Here is a 17,112-nt window from a genome sequence, read left to right as displayed (position 1 = left end):
GGTGGCGGAGGAAGTGGAGGTGCACCATTATGGGGTAGGGATAGCACAACACCACTGGCTTGACGCAAAAGTTTTTGCGTTTTCAGTTTGTTTTCCCTATTTCATTGCCGGCTTCTATTTGGTTCTCGGTTTTTTTTTGTTTTTTTTTGTTTTTGCAACATTTAACGACAATTGTTGCATTTTAAACTGCAGGGGGGTTACGACTTCAAAGCAGGGCAATATCGATAAAAGGCTAGAAGTTTAGATTAGTATTGAACATTTGGTATTTGGGTATATGTATGTAAAATAATCACAACTCTAGATTTTAAAGTTTTTTAATTTTTATTTTTGCTTAAAAAACCACAATTTTATCGCAATAGTTTTGATTTTTAATGGGACTCCCAGGACCTTTCCCCCTTCGCTTGAGTAAAGTTAGCTTAAAACACAAACGCAGAAAAAACTGTTGACAGGACTTTTGCAGAATGCTAAAACAAAAGCCAAAAAAAAAACTAGGAAAATAGGAAAAACAGGGGGAGTTAAGTGCTCAATTGAAACTCGTTTAGCATGGCGCTCAAAGCCAAGGCAAATACAGCGCAGAAAAAAAAACAGAAGAAATAACGCGGCGTATACGTAATGACAAAAGCGGAGAATGGAGTTTTTTTTTGCAAAGAGGGAGGCAAACGGAGCCATTATAGCAGCTAATAATACTAGCATATTAACACATAATTTTCAGCAGACACCGCCGTGTTGTCGTCTATTTGCTTTTAGCCAGGCCAACTCAGGCCAGGCCAACAAAAAAAAAAAATAAAATAAAGAGTGCGAGTGCGAGTGCGAGTGCCTAAGAATAGAACCAAAAACACAACGCACACGGGATTCGACAAAACAAAAGCATTCCAAACGCCAGAAGATGCGGCTGAATAAAAGCAAAAAAAAAAAACCAAAAGAAAAGGCAGACTGCCACATATTTATTTGCGGCCGCTTCACAAATTATTTGTCACAAGCCATAAAGCGGGCTAAAAGTGTGTGTGTTTGTGTGTGTGTTGTTGTGTTTGGTTTGGTTGCTGCCACATGAGGAAAATAAAAGAAATACTGAGAGATTTGCCTCTGACTAAGTGACCAACGGGGCGTATCAATTCCTTCGCCTCTACGCGATTTTTGGCCCCCTCTTTTGATTGTATTTCATTTTATTTGATTTTATTTATACACATTAAACGCAGGTACATCGCTAGGGATGGGTAGATAATTATATCGAGAAGAAAATTATATAGCAAATATGACAATAACTTTCATATGGTATTTATTATTAAAAATAGAAAGGATCACAAGCAGCGAGTTCTAATTAATCAACTACCATATCCAAAATGTTAGAAGGAATACACTTAATTCGAACTCTTGATATCAGATGCATCAAGATATCGGAAAATATTTATCGATAAGATGTTTGTGTATCGATCTTTTCGGTGACATCCCTGAACACACAAACACTCAGCCGTGCGCCATTAAAATATTGTTCATTGAGTGGCATCGCATAAGTGTGGCAATTCATTGCGGTAACAAAAACAGACAGATGAGGTGGTTTTTTTTTTCTTTTCTTCTTTTATTATTTTTTTTTTTTGGGGTGGTGGAGGTTTGAGTGCGTGGGCCGGCCAAACAATACGCATAAATTAGCATAAAGCTCGCTTAACAATTTTCATAAATCTGGTGATCGCCAGCAACAACAACTGCAGCCAGCCAGCCAGGCGACTAGCGTGGCTAAAATTTATTTTATTTTGAATTTCTTTGATATCTTTTGTGATGAACGCAATGAGGCAATCAGGAATGAAAGAGCCCCGGCCGAAGAGTAATGGCCTCCGATCAGGGAGTGCTAATAATTTGATGAGGACTAACCGAAAAATACTGTAATAAAAAACAAAACAGACAAAATAGATAAAATTCACAAAAAAAAAAAAAATAATAAAAAATAAGCACACAAAATGGGAAACTTTTTGAGCTACACACACACACACACACATACAGACATAGACAACAAATTAATGTTGCACATGTCGTGTTCGTGCTTGATTTTTGTGCTTTTTATTTTGCATATAAGGCAGCTAATTACTTTGTAATGAACTTTGACAACAGTTGCGAAGGCAGGAGAGCAGAGTGGCCTGAAAAAGGTGGAAGAACAAAGCGAAATCATGACGAAAACAAATTAAAATGCAAGACAAAGTTGCTGCACGTTACCCATGCCATACGATTCCAGGCTGCTTGGCTGCTGTCCCCTGTCCCCTGTCTCTTTCCCCCCCCAACCCACTAACCATCTCTTTCACACCCCTCATAGGCCCTCTCTTTCTCTCATATTTTCTGCTTAATTGCAAGACAAACAATGAGTGCGAAGGTACGAGGAATGGGTTAAATGGCAGTGAAACGTTTTTTGATAACAGGTGACGACTCTGCAGTGCAGGAAAGCCCCCTTTTTCGTCCTGTCGAAATGTCGAACTGTCGAAACTCTTCAATTCACCATGCTACGTTTACTTTCTGCTCAGCTAGAAGAAGAAGCCTCCCATTTCGTTACCAATTCCATTTGAAGGTACCCCTTTTTAGCCACCATCACCTAAACATCTCCACTTGGCCTTGTCTTCATTTCATTTCTTTTTTTTTTTTTTTTTTTTTTTTTTTTTTTAATTGACACTTTTGCTAATACACAGGCACAACAACAACAGCAAATGGATAGCTGACAAAAAGGGTGCCCAAAGGAGTCACCGAGTTGGGGAAAAGGAAAAACAAATGACTGGCATTTTAATTAGAAAATTTTTCTTGCAATTAATGCAAATTGCGTGCGTGTGCCAATTTCAATGTGCCGTTCAATTCCGTCCTGTCATATATAAAAATTTCTTTTTTTCTTGCACCCCCGCATACACATATATATATATATATATGTACATATATATATATGGGTATAACCCTTTCAGATCGAGGCGACATGTTGAAGTATGATTACATATTTGTGCTGGCAAATATTTATTGTATTAGAATAAAAAAGCAAACGAAGCAACCCCAAGGCCCCACCAAGACCTTCTGGAGCTGAAGCAGCCACTGTCTGGGCTCTTCGTCCTCTGATTTGTTATAAAAGGCAAATATTCATCAAGCAAATTGCTGAAAACGAAGGGAAAGGGTTAAAGGATGGCATAGATTGTCATATAAAAATATACGATATATACGATATAGATGTACATTTACATTTTCATTTACATTTACATATGGACTTTTTGGTATGTGCTAGACAAATATGATAGCTTATATCTGGTGCGCATATTTCCTCCGTCCGATTGCCGGTCCGAAATCCCTTTGAATGACAATTTGGTCAACATGTTCCTCTCTAATAAATTACAAAACAAAAAATCCAAACAGCATATCTCCATCAACTTAAATCAGCGGTGTGAGTTGGCCAACACACAACGGAAAAATAATGTAAATCGCAGACAAAAAAGTGGCCAACGGTAACGACAAATATATATATATATATATATATCCATATCCATATCCAGCCCCGCTATCTATATCTATACAAATAGATGTATATATATATAGTAAAAAGTTGAATGATGGCCATAAAGGATGGCAGCGAAAGTTGGGCCAAAAAACTGCGGGTTTGTCCTTTGGAATAAAATGGAATTGGAGTTGGAGGGCGAGCGACAGCTTTGTCTGCCACGTGAGACTCTTTAATTTTTTGGTATACAAATTATTAAAATATGGCAATTGGGTAAACAAAGGGTTTGCAAAGGTTCACAACAATTGGCATTACCTGCGGTTAACTAAATGTCACAATCTAATGACGTTGAAATTAAGTCAGACATGGATTGAAAGCAATTTTACCAATTACTTTATCTTTATTTATATGGGGGTCTCATCTTTAAAGAGCGCTTCACTCCACTCCAACCCAAGGCAAAGCAATCGGATCCAATCCAAAGCAATCCTCCAGCTGGCCACAATCATCCACATCCACTAAGACCGCTTAAGCTGTCTGTGTCTGACCAACTCCAATACTCCATCTCTGGCCTGGCTGGGTCATTCCAGGTGTCATCAATGTCATCTTCGACTTTATAACACAAAAACACTTTGTAATCCCCAAATGAAGCGACGACAAGGAGTCCACATAAGGATACAGCAACAATAGGCAAAAAAAAAATGTGAACATAAAATCATTTTTCCAATTTTTATGCCATGGCAACACGAGTGGAGGTGGAGGTGGAGGTGGATGAGGATGAGGATGAGGAGCAGGAGGAGGATCTATTGTAGTTGGCCATTTTATCGCCTTTATCCATCTACTCTGGACTTTGGACTGTGGACTCTGGACAGTCCGGATCTACATGCCATCCACCTATTTTTCAAATCTCTCGCTTCAATGGCTGAATGACTGGATGGCATCGGCCAGGATGTTTGAATGGAGGAAAGAGGAAAGAGGAAAGAGGAAACGTTAGCCTCTGGTGCCTGGACATTTGTCATTCATGTGTTGATTTCCGTTTCCGCTGGCGTCCACTGGCGTCCGATACTTGCAGTTTTATTTGCGGCCAAGTGTTTGCTCCTTTGGGCATCGATTATGCTTGGCAATTGTAAAGCGATTTTCAGTTATTTCATTTCGCCAGTACCCACACCCCCATACCCACACCCACACCCACACCCACACCCACAGCCACACCCACAGCCACACCCATTGCCTGCCCGCATTGCGTTCCATTCCGCTGAACGTGTGCGGCTGATTGATGTTTTCGCTGTGGCAGCCACAAAAACATGCCGCAGGACATCACATATCACATATCACATATCGCATATCACACGGGAAACTCAATGGTCCCTCGGCTCGACTCGTTGGTTGGGTGGCTCTAACCACTTGTGTGATTATTTTGCAATTTACCACTCGATTCTCTGTCACGAGCAAAAGCAAAAAGCCAAAAAGCAAAACGCGCGCCTCCTCCATTTTCCTTCATTTTCAATTGAATTTCAGCAAAACAATTTTCAGTTAAACATTTTTTTTTTTTGCGTTGCGTTGCGTTGCGAACCCCAGTTCGTTTGCGATTTTTGTGTTTAAAATTTTTTTTTTTTTATTATTTTTTTTTTTTTTTGCATTTCCGCCGACCACTCTCAATTGCAATTGAATTCATTCATTTATTCATTTCGTTTCGTTTCGTTTATTCAACTCCTGGACGCTCGCTTCGATGAGCATATTTGCCTGGTTTTTGGGTTTGAGGATTGGCGCGTGCCAAATTAGCGCAACGCTTTTGCATCGAACAACTATTTGAGGTCCTGAGAAAGGTACAAAAAAAAAAATTAATAAAAAAGTGGAGTAAATACAAATCTGTTTTATTTTTATACACCATTCATGTCATGCCGTTTGTGTTATTGGGCTGGTTATAATTGAGCAACCCCTGCCCCCCTGGGGGCATTCGAAATTTCTGTCAGTGCATTGGATGGGCGGTTAGGAGGCGGTTAGGCGGCAAGGGGCGTGGCATTTTGGTGGACACTTGGCGGGAGCCCTTTCAACTGCAGCGCCGCTTTATGGTCGCAAATTCGCTTTGGCATTTTTGAACGCTTTATGACTTAATTGGTTTCGGTCTGGTTTGAGTTTGAGTTTGAGTTCGAGTTTTCATGTCCTGCCAATCGAGCAAGCGAATGAACGACGGAATGAACGAACGAACCCCTTATAAATGAGTCGGGTTTGGCATAAAGTTTACAGCATTTAATGGGCTTTACGATCATCATCATCATCTTATGTGTGTGTGTGTTTGTGTGTTTGTCTGTGTGTGTAGCCACTAACCAGAAATCGCTATTCTCTTGCAGACTCTGGATTGCCGCAGTACGCGGGTCGTGGAACCGGCGGCGCTGGCGGCGATGACTCCATGTCCGAGGATCGCATTGCCCACATCCTCAGCGAGGCCTCATCGCTGATGAAGCAGAGCAGCGTGGTCCATCAGCACCGCGATCGGGAGCGGGATCGAGATCGAGAGCAGGAGCGTCGCAGTCACGAGGATTCGCACAGCAACGAGGACAGCAAGTCGCCGCCGCAGAGCTGCACCTCACCGTTCTTCAAGGTGGAGCAGCAGCTGAAGCCGCACCAGCAGCACCTCAATCCCGACCAGGCCGCCGCCGCCCAGCAGCGGGAGCGGGAGCGGGAGCGGGAGCAGCGGGAACGGGAGCGGGAGGTGCAGCAGCGACTGCGGCACGAGGATCTGGCCCAGGACAAGATGGCCCGGCTCTACCAGGAGCTGATCGCACGCACGCCCAGGGAGACGGCCTTTCCAAGGTGAGTTTGCAACGAGGTTTCACTGTAGTCTGGTCCCACATAATATTATGCACATTTTTATAAGAATAAGAATAATATAAATAATGTGAGATTTAAAGAAATTTATGTACCAACGATTATCTGAGATTTGTCAAAATAAAAACCTCAATTAATGGTTATTTTAAATTCGTATAAACAAAAATCTTATATAATGAAATTTTAAATTTTTTTTAAATAAATATATCAAATAACAACAAATTTTTTTTCATAAAAGAAAGTTTTTGTATATATATGTACATAGCACAAAAAATTAGGTCACATTTTTTTTTTTGTTAAGATTTTATATTTCAATAAAGATTGCTTTTGGTTCCTGATAAAAAAAAATATATCTCGCTATTGATTGCCAAATTTAGTATTTCATTTAGTGATATATAAGTACAACACATTTGTTGCTTTTTAAATATATTTATTAAACAATTAAGTTCACTACTTTTTTTTATTAGTAGTAATAGAGGCTTCCGCTCAAATTATTTATTGCAGATATCAAAATATATTTCAGAAATAGTCAAATTAAATATTTAAAAACAATACATAAGAATACTGCCAGATTTAAAATAATTTTAATTATCAATGGATAAAAATCAGAGCAATAAATAATTAGACTTAAAAATACTTTCAAATTACTCAGTTGTTAGTTTGATATGAAACTTATCCTAATATTTTAAATAAATCACAGCCAAAAATATGTAAGTTGAGGATAAAAAAACACATTTTATTTTATTACCAATATAGTAATTATACATTATATTTTATTACCATAAATAGAAACTCTCTACTTGTAATTATATATTTTATTTTAACTTAAACTTAAAGAAACTTAAACCCTACTTGTAAGCCCTTGCCATCGAGTATTCAATCAACTCTTGTACCCCCGCACAGCTTTCTCTTCTCGCCGTCGCTGTTTGGAGGAGCAGCTGGCATGCCGGGAGCAGCTGGCAGCGCCTTTCCCGCCATGGCCGACGAGAACATGCGCCACGTCTTCGAGCGCGAGATTGCCAAGCTGCAGCAGCACCACCAGCAGCAGCAGCAACAGCAACAGCAACAGCAGCAGCAGGCGGCCCAGGCCGCATTTCCCAACTTCTCCAGCCTGATGGCACTGCAGCAGCAGGTGCTGAACGGTGCCCAGGATCTCTCACTGGCGGCCGCCGCCGCCAAGGACATCAAGCTGAACGGACAGCGCTCCTCGCTGGAGCACAGTGCCGGCAGCAGCAGCAGTTGCTCCAAGGATGGCGAACGTGACGAGCCGTATGCCAGTTCGCTTCATGGCCGCAAATCCGAGGGCGGCGGTACTCCCGCCCCACCAGCGCCGCCCTCAGCGGGCTCAGCGGGAGCAGCGGGAGCGGGAGCTGGAGCAGGAGCAGGCGTGCCAGTGACACCCACCAGCGCTGGTGGTGGTGGTGGTGGAGCCAATTCGGCGGCACCCAGTCCGCTGAGCAATTCCATACTGCCGCCGGCGCTAAGCAGCCAGGGGGAGGAGTTTGCGGCCACGGCCAGTCCGCTGCAGCGGATGGCCTCCATCACCAATTCGCTGATCACACAGCCGCCGGTGACGCCGCACCACAGCACACCGCAGCGTCCCACCAAGGCGGTGCTGCCGCCCATCACGCAACAGCAGTTCGACATGTTCAACAACCTGAACACCGAGGACATTGTGCGTCGCGTAAAGGAGGCCCTCTCCCAGTACTCCATATCGCAGCGATTGTTTGGCGAATCCGTGCTCGGATTGTCGCAGGGTTCCGTCTCCGATTTGCTGGCAAGGCCCAAGCCGTGGCACATGCTGACGCAGAAGGGACGCGAACCGTTCATCCGCATGAAGATGTTCCTGGAGGACGAGAATGCGGTGCACAAACTGGTGGCCAGCCAGTACAAGATTGCACCCGAGAAGCTGATGCGTACGGGCAGCTACAGCGGCAGTCCACAGATGCCGCAGGGATTGGCCAGCAAGATGCAGGCCGCCTCGCTGCCCATGCAGAAGATGATGAGCGAACTGAAGCTGCAGGAGCCGGCGCAGGCGCAGCACCTCATGCAACAGATGCAAGCGGCGGCCATGTCGGCGGCCATGCAGCAGCAGCAACAGCAACAGCAGCAGCAGGCGCATCAGCAGCACCAGGCGCATCAGCATTTGGCCGCCCAGCAGCAACATCTCGTCCAGCAGCAGCAGCAGCAACAGCAGCAGCAGCAGCAGCAGCAACATCTTGCCCAACAGCAACAGCAGCAACAACATCCGCATCAGCAACATCATCAGGCGGCGGCAGCAGCTGCTGCACTGCATCATCAGAGCATGCTATTGACATCGCCGGGTCTGCCGCCCCAGCATGCCATCAGTTTGCCACCATCGGCGGGACAGGTGGGTGCGCCCGGCAATCCGGTGAGTGGAGCGGGCGGCGATAAGAAACCCATGCTAATGCCGGTGCACGGCAGCAATGCGATGCGCAGTCTGAATCAGCATATGTCGCCCACCGTGTACGAGATGGCCGCCCTCACCCAGGACCTGGACACGCACGACATCACCACCAAGATCAAGGAGGCCCTGCTGGCCAACAACATTGGCCAGAAGATCTTTGGCGAGGCGGTGCTCGGCCTGTCGCAGGGCTCCGTCTCGGAGCTGTTGAGCAAACCGAAGCCCTGGCACATGCTGTCCATCAAGGGGCGGGAGCCCTTCATACGCATGCAGCTGTGGCTCAGCGATGCCAACAATGTGGAGCGGCTGCAGTTGCTCAAGAATGAGCGGCGGGAGGCCAGCAAGCGGCGAAGGAGCACAGGACCGAATCAGCAGGACAATAGCAGTGATACCTCCAGCAATGACACCAACGATTTCTACACCAGCAGTCCGGGTCCCGGTTCGGTGGGTTCGGGCGTGGGCGGGGCACCGCCCAGCAAAAAGCAACGTGTGCTCTTCTCCGAGGAGCAAAAGGAGGCACTGCGGCTGGCCTTTGCCTTGGATCCGTATCCCAATGTGGGCACCATTGAGTTCCTGGCCAACGAATTGGGCCTGGCCACGCGCACCATTACCAATTGGTTCCACAATCATCGCATGCGCTTGAAGCAACAGGTGCCGCATGGACCCGCCGGTCAGGACAATCCGATTCCGAGCCGCGAGAGCACCAGTGCCACACCCTTCGATCCCGTCCAGTTCCGACTGCTGCTGCAACAGCGCCTGGTCGAGCTGCACAAGGAGCGCATGGGTCTGGGCGGGGCGCCCATTCCCTATCCGCCGTACTTTGCCGCCGCCGCCCTGCTGGGTCGCAGTCTGGCGGGGATTCCCGGCGCCGCTGCCGCTGCGGGAGCGGCTGCCGCGGCCGCTGCCGTTGGTGCCGCCGGCGGTGATGAGCTGCAGGCCCTCAATCAGGCCTTCAAGGAGCAGATGAGCGGTCTGGACTTGTCGATGCCCACACTGAAGCGGGAACGCAGCGACGATTACCAGGACGAACTGGAACTGGAGGGCAGTGGTGTCGGCGGCATTGGCGGCATTGGCGGCGGTGCCGGCAGCGGTCATGCCCTCAGCGACAACGAATCGCTGGAAGGCGGACAGGAGGAGGACAAAACGGCGGCCAGCGATTACGAGAAGGCGCTGCACAAGTCCGCTTTGGCCGCCGCCGCTGCCTACATGTCCAATGCGGTGCGCAGCTCCCGTCGCAAACCAGCCGCCCCCCAGTGGGTGAATCCCGCCGGTGCGGTCACCAATCCCAGTGCCGTTGTGGCGGCCGTGGCAGCAGCAGCCGCTGCAGCCGCCGCCGCTGCCGCAGACAGCGAGCGGATCATCAATGGGGTGTGCGTAATGCAGGCCTCGGAGTATGGACGCGATGAGCAGGAGAAGCCATCCGCGGATGGGGGCAACGATTCGGATCACGAGCATGCCCAGCTGGAGATCGATCAGCGCTTCATGGAGCCGGAGGTGCACATCAAGCAGGAGGAGGACGACGACGAGGTGGCCAGTCTGGCCCATCTGGTCGACGGCAGCGAGGACTCCGCGGCCAGCGATCACAAGCTCAAGGTGGTCAACGAGGAGAAGCTGCGCATGGTGCGCGTTCGGCGGCTGAGCAGCACCGGTGGTGGCTCCTCGGAGGAGATGCCCGCACCGCTGGCACCGCCGCCGCCACCAGCAGCGCCATCCAGTGGGGCAGAGGGCACCACCACCACCGCCACCAGCAGCAGCAGCAGCAGCAGCAACAGTAGCAACAGCAGCAACAACAGCAACAACAGCAACAGCAGCAACACAACAGCAGTAACCACCGCATCGGCAACCACGGCAGCCGGTTGGAATTACTAGAAAAACTATATGATAATTCAGTGCAATGTAGAGAGAAGCGTTTACTTGTGATTAAGTTTGAATATTTAGACGATGTGTGTGGTGAAACCCATCCATATCCATCATACATCTATACCCATATATGTATATGTATAGATATATATATATATATATAGCACTTAGGCCCTAGAAAACTCTATTTTTTTTTTGTTTTTTTTTTGTCATTAAACATTAAACATTTAACAGTAAACATTAAACAGTAAACATTAACTACTAAATATAGGCGTTAGTTGTAGCGGTTAAGATATAGCCTTAGGTTGAGGAGTTGTAATAGTTGTAGCTAAAAGTTTAGAGACGCTATGCGATTACGATGATGGAGAGATGAGATGAGATGAGATGAAATGAGATGAGATGAGATGAGATGAGATGAGCAGCGCAAAAGTATTAATGAAAATGAGAACCCCATTTAAGAACACCCGGCTTGCCGACGAACTTTAACCAAAATGTCGAGATCCAATTGAAAGAAAGTGAAAGATTTGATCTTGCAAAGATTTTCGATTTCGATTTTTCGATTTGTTTCTACTTGAAGACTGTAAGCAAAGGCGGTAGGATTGATAACTACACACGTAATTCTATTCTCTATATATACATATATATAAATAATTTTTTTTTTTTTTGAGAAACTATTATATGATTATTAGCAGTTTAGCTGGTTAAGTGTAAATAAAAATAAATCAATGAATGAAGATGACGATGTAAATAGATTTCTCGCGAGGCATGATCTTGCTATCGTTCTTCCTAAAAATCCTACCTTCTACCACCCTCAGCAACCGACTTGTTTAACTATCTTTTGATCTCAAGCAAAAAACAAAACAAAACAAAACAAAACGAAATAAAATGATACAGATATGGAAAGGGAATTGTGGAAGGAGTGGAGTGAATATCCAAAGTAAAAGATAGTTAAAGGCCAAGCAAAAGTGCAGTGAGCAGAAAGTTTTACCCTATTTTGTTGCCCAAAATAAAGTAATATTGTGACGATGAGAAAAGGAAGGCAAAACGAGAAAAATATATAACAATAAACTTTGTAAATTCTGAATTTACATAAAAATCACACACACGCCCACACAAAAATACACAAACACAGCAAAAATAAACACACACACACACACAAATTGAGTAATTCATAATTATAGCAAAAATAAACATGCAAAATGCACTAAATTATTTATAATCTAATTATTCTATACATAATTATATATAATTATACATATGCATATAAAGCGAAAAATGAAAAATTTATCAACTTAGCCTAACGGTAATTTAAATTTGCATTAAACCCTAGCATAAATAACAACAATTTTTTTCTGTGAATCTAAAATATTTAAAGATGAAAATAAAATAAAAAAAAAACACACAAGCCGCATATCGTACTAAAGAAATTACACAAATGAAAAACGTAAAAAAAGCTAAAAACAAAAATCCTAATTCTAAGACAGCCAATTTTTTTTTGCCTAGATCTTAAGTTTACAACGTAATCGTAATATTAAATAAATTACAAAATAAACAAACAAAAAAATATAACAAAAAAAAATGAATCTGTTTTCCTATATGAACAAGAGACAACAACACAGAAAACCAAGAAGAGCAAAAAGCAAATTTTAAGAACTATTTAAACTTTTTTTTCCTAGGCTAAATGTTTAAGCTAAACAAAAAACAGAATTCTTAAAACCAAAAAAAAAGCTAAATAAATTAAAATTACACGAAAACCATTTTTGCATAGGCCCAAAATTTGCCGCGTTATTATTATTATTATTATTACATACATATATATGAGAAGAGAAATAAAGAGAAAAAATTACCAACATATACCAAACACATTTCAAAAACCTAAAACGAAATACAATTTGCGTCTTCAAGCGAAATTTATACAAGAAACAAAACTCAAAACTAAAAAAAAAAAAAAAAAACAACTAAAAATATTTTTAAAAAATATGCAAACAATTTTTGCCCGCTGTCAGCGAAATTTGTTACGATCTTCTTTAAATTATAATTTGTTCTCTTTTCCTCCTGTTTGCGTTTAAGTTATCGAGTTTAATACTTTGCATTTTCATACGCTTTAGCTAAAGAATAAATTACATCTATATGAATATGAGATAAACAAGTAATAAATAAATATATATAAAATATATACAAAGTATGGATAACGAAAGTTGAGCTAAGAAAAAACCGACACGTTGAAATGGTTCGCAACTTTTAGTTTTAATTATTTCTTAAATACAATTTTTTTGTCTTCGTATTTTTATTATTATTATTATTATTGTAATTATAATATAAATCTATATATATATATAAATATATATATATATATTAAAAGAAGGAAGGAAAGCGAAAACACAAGCGACAACATACCAATAATACATGAACATGAACGAAACTTTATCAAATAAAAATGTTTTCTTAAACGAAAAAAAAACCCATCGAGATCCTTTTTTATTTTCCAACAACAACAAGAAAAAACCACCAAAAATCGCAGAAAATGCCGCTGAGGAACGAAAGTACTCGCAATCTCTTGCAGTCCCCGTAACCCCCCCTCTCAAAAAAAAAAACCTATAAACCTATAAACCTTAACCCCCGAAACCCACCCTCACCGAAAAACAGACACAAATAACACACTAAAATTGTATAGCATACTTTTGGGAGCGCCAAGAAGTCGGAATACCCCTCGCCATCCCAGCCAATATAAGCCTATAACAGACCTAGTTATATATATGCATGATCAGCATTTTTTTAAAAATACCATACATAGTTGTATTTATTAACAATATGCGGTGCTAGTCAAGTAAAATAATAAGGAATGGCAATGACCCACAATATATAAAGGCAGCGGAAATTTTTTGGATACATCCGTACTGCTCCAAGACATACGTAATTAATTTTAAACAAAGCTATTTAAAGGGTTACGGAAATAGATTCAAATCAAAAGAGTTGAGCTGTAAATACGACAAATATGAAATTATCCTTCCAATTCAAAAACACAACATACACACAAGCGCCACTTTTTATACCAATGATTGATTGATTAATTGTTTCTTTATATTTTTGAGAGATAGATACCGATATCTATATGAATATGAATATGAATGAATTTAAGCCCATGGTGATATACGCACACACTACACACAAACACACCCACACAATCTCTCCAGTTTTGAGACTTTGCCAATTGTCATAACTTCCCCCTCCCTTCTATTTCACCCTCTAAATATTCGCTGTACATAAGAAAGTTAAACCGAAACTTAGAGGAAATCCAAAAACATAAATCGAAGAGTTCGAGTTCACATCAGATAGTAATAACGCGAAAACAAAAACCAGACCATATCAATATTATGTTTAAAGCATAAGGAATAATAAGTCGAAAGGATATACAAGCAAGTTATTTTAGCAGATTCAAACGAATATATAAAAAGCGAAAGTGTAGCATGACTTGAAATAACCACATAGTGTTAACCAGCAGATATATATTATACACACTTAATTACGTATATACAAAAACATGCATTCAGAACTGTTGAATGGTAATGATAACAACAAGAACAAGAGCAAGAACCGTAGTTAACACACAAACGCAGTCGAGATATTGAACCGAAACCAAACCGAATCCCTAAGTTTTCAACCGACAATGATCTTGATAAGAGCCAGCTCCGTTTTTCAGTTTGAAATCCGCCCAAAAATGATATGAATAACCAGAACAAAATAAATGCAAAAGAAAATGATACCGAAAACGAAAACAAAGCGAGAAGAGTAACAAAAATTAAGAAGATTCTTAAGCAAATTAGCAAAATGTGCCCAAAAAACAATTTAAAAACAAAAAAGCAGCAAAAATATCAAAAATATACATATAAACAAAAGTAAATACAAAAAAAAAAAAAAAACCAAAAACCATTTATAGTTATATTTATATTATAAATATATATTAAACTTAAGCACATACAATTTTTGGCAACCTCGAAATCATTTTATAAGATCTAAGCAAAAGCAACATAAAAATTAACCGGAATAAATTTAAAAGAAAAAAAAGCAAAACATTTTTTTGTAGCATTTCTTGTATAAATGCACACGAGCATACAATTAACAACAAACCAAAATAAATTAAAGGTAATGAATATTTTTTTTAATAAAGGTAAACTGTATTGTGTTTTTGATTTGAACTCATTAAAACGTATTTCCAGCAACGATTTTCAAAGAAAAAAACCAAAGCGAATGAAAAAAAATCAAATGGAAACGGAAACAGCCACGAAAACAATTATCAAAATAAACGAGAGACATTTGAGATGTCGCTGAAATGAGAAACACGAAATAATGCAAATATAAATAATAATAATAATAATAATAATATGATTAATTAACTAGTTTATATAGCATGTAAAACTGAACAGAAAAATCAAATTCAATAAAGACGAATCTACTGTATTCCAATACGAAGGTCATTTCTATTATTTTGGGGGGCTGTTTGGCGAGACAACCACGAAATAGATTTTAAATTTTAAAAACACCATTTGAAAGTGGGATCCACCTCAGTTTATCAGTAACGGCTTTAAATTAAATTTAAAAAGTTCATTTCCACACTTATATTTCAAGCAGTGCAGAGGGCGTTTTTTTATTTCTTTTTGAGCGCTAGGTGTCGCCCTTTACAATGTATGTAGAAAGAATTTTACATTTCAAAAAGCAATACAAAATGTAAGATCTTGAAAAAGCTTTTATAAAAAAGGAGCTTTTTAAAGCAGTTTTTAGAATACTCTTAGGTTAGTTGGACTTAGAATACTCTTTTTTGGGTTACATTTCTAACAATCATTATCATATAAACACAAAAGACAAAGATTAAAAAATGCGGTTTGTTAAAGAATTAAAACACAAGTTTTTACAAATATGCCATTGTAAAATATAATGACAAAGAGATGTGTTAGGTCCTTAAATGTGTAGGTATTTTGTCATTTTTCTGCAATGCCATTTTTTAGAAAGACAAATTATAAAAAATCGACACAAAAATTACAAATAAACGTTTAAATGATTATTTTCAGTAAATTAAACCCACTTTGAAATCGGAAGTCCGTGAGAAATTTTATGGACTTAAGACAGCAGGTTTTTGGTCACATTTAAGCAAAGCCATTTTTTTGAAAATTTAGAAAGGCAAATGACAAAAATTTAAAACGAAACTACAAACCAAGATTTAAATGCAGATTTTTAGAGACTTAAGCCACAAGACTTTAAACATATACCACATCCAAATCGGATACCTGTAAGAAAAGTTATGGATTTAAAACTGGAGGTGTTTAATAAGTTTTTTGCAAAGTCATATTTTTGAAAATTTTGAAAGGGGTAACATCATAAAAATGACAAAAATTTAAAACGAAACTAAAAACCAAGATTAAAATGCTGATTTTTAGAGACTTAAGCCACAAGACTTTAAACATATACCACATCCAAATCGGATGTCTGTAAGAAAAGTTATGGACTTAAAATTGGAGTTGTTTAACAACTTTTTTGCAAAGCCATTTTTTTGAAAATTTATCAAGATACAACATCAAAAAAATGAAAAAATAAATAAAACGAAACTACAAACCAAGATTTAAATGCAGATTTTTAGAGACTTAAGCCACAAGACTTTAAAGATATACCACATACAAATCGGATGGCTGTAAGAAAAGTTATGGACTTAAAACTTCAGGCTTTTAATCACTTTATAGCAAAATTTAAAAAGGGGTTTTTAGTCACTTTTCTGTTATCCCATTTTCTGGAAAATTGATAAAGGGCTACATCATTAAAATGGACAAATATTGAGCAAAAATGTACTCTCAAGATTTAAATGATCATTAATAGAGAATTAGGCCACAAACCAGTTCACAATCGGAATTAAATTTGTTAAGTTTCGAGCTAGGGAGCGCAGTTTTTTCTTAAAGCTTCCTGCAAACCCATTATTTCCATAAAATATAAATAAAAAACGAACGCAGGCTCATTTTGCTCGATATCAACAGATGGGTGGAGAGTAATTTATTTATTGTATGTCATACACAATTCGCTTATACACAAAGACACAGGCCCAAAGATCAGTCCCAAATCTGTTTCGCACTTGGTTGGTTCATCTTGTTCCATGATTTTCTATAAATTAGCAACAAACTAAAATCAAAAAATTTCACTTTCATATGCATACATTTTTTACAATCGTTTCTTGTTTTTTTTTCCTTTGGGTTTTACATCGTCCAAAAAGTAGAAAAATGTTATGTCTAAAAAAATACAGGGTAACATTTTCTTCCCAACCATTTTTTGCCTTTGCTTTTACACATATATATATAAATATAATTTATGTTTGATTTGCTTAAGTTTTGCTTGGTATTTCGTAAGTGTTCATATTCTAGTTGAATTATTTGGTTTTTGTATAATTTGTTTAATGTTTAATGTTTTTGGTACAGAGGTTTTAAAGACATAAAAACAGGCGCTAGTTGAAACCTTGGAGGGCAAACAGATTGATATTGATCATCCTATTTATCAGAGAGATATACATATA

The 17,112-nt window shown here is 40.2% G+C and overlaps 1 protein-coding gene across 5 annotated transcripts in view; it reads left to right on the top strand.

Moving 5' to 3' along the window:
* Positions 1-11,608, top strand: part of LOC108138491 (homeobox protein cut) — a 74,414-nt gene extending 62,806 nt beyond the window's left edge. For all 5 annotated transcript variants that reach the window (XM_017260697.2, XM_017260696.2, XM_017260695.2 and 2 more), the window contains 2 exons: positions 5,800-6,262; positions 7,181-11,608. In XM_017260697.2, coding sequence (XP_017116186.1) covers positions 5,800-6,262; positions 7,181-10,571 — 3,854 coding nt within the window. In that variant the 3' untranslated portion in view covers positions 10,572-11,608. The remainder of the gene's footprint in view (positions 1-5,799; positions 6,263-7,180) is intronic.
* The last annotated feature ends 5,504 nt before the right edge of the window (positions 11,609-17,112 follow it).

Source organism: Drosophila elegans, unplaced genomic scaffold (genome assembly GCF_018152505.1).
Source record: "Drosophila elegans isolate 14027-0461.03 unplaced genomic scaffold, ASM1815250v1 contig_149, whole genome shotgun sequence".
NCBI classification, from domain to species: domain Eukaryota; kingdom Metazoa; phylum Arthropoda; class Insecta; order Diptera; family Drosophilidae; genus Drosophila; species Drosophila elegans.
This window is presented reverse-complemented; position numbering and strand designations above follow the sequence as displayed.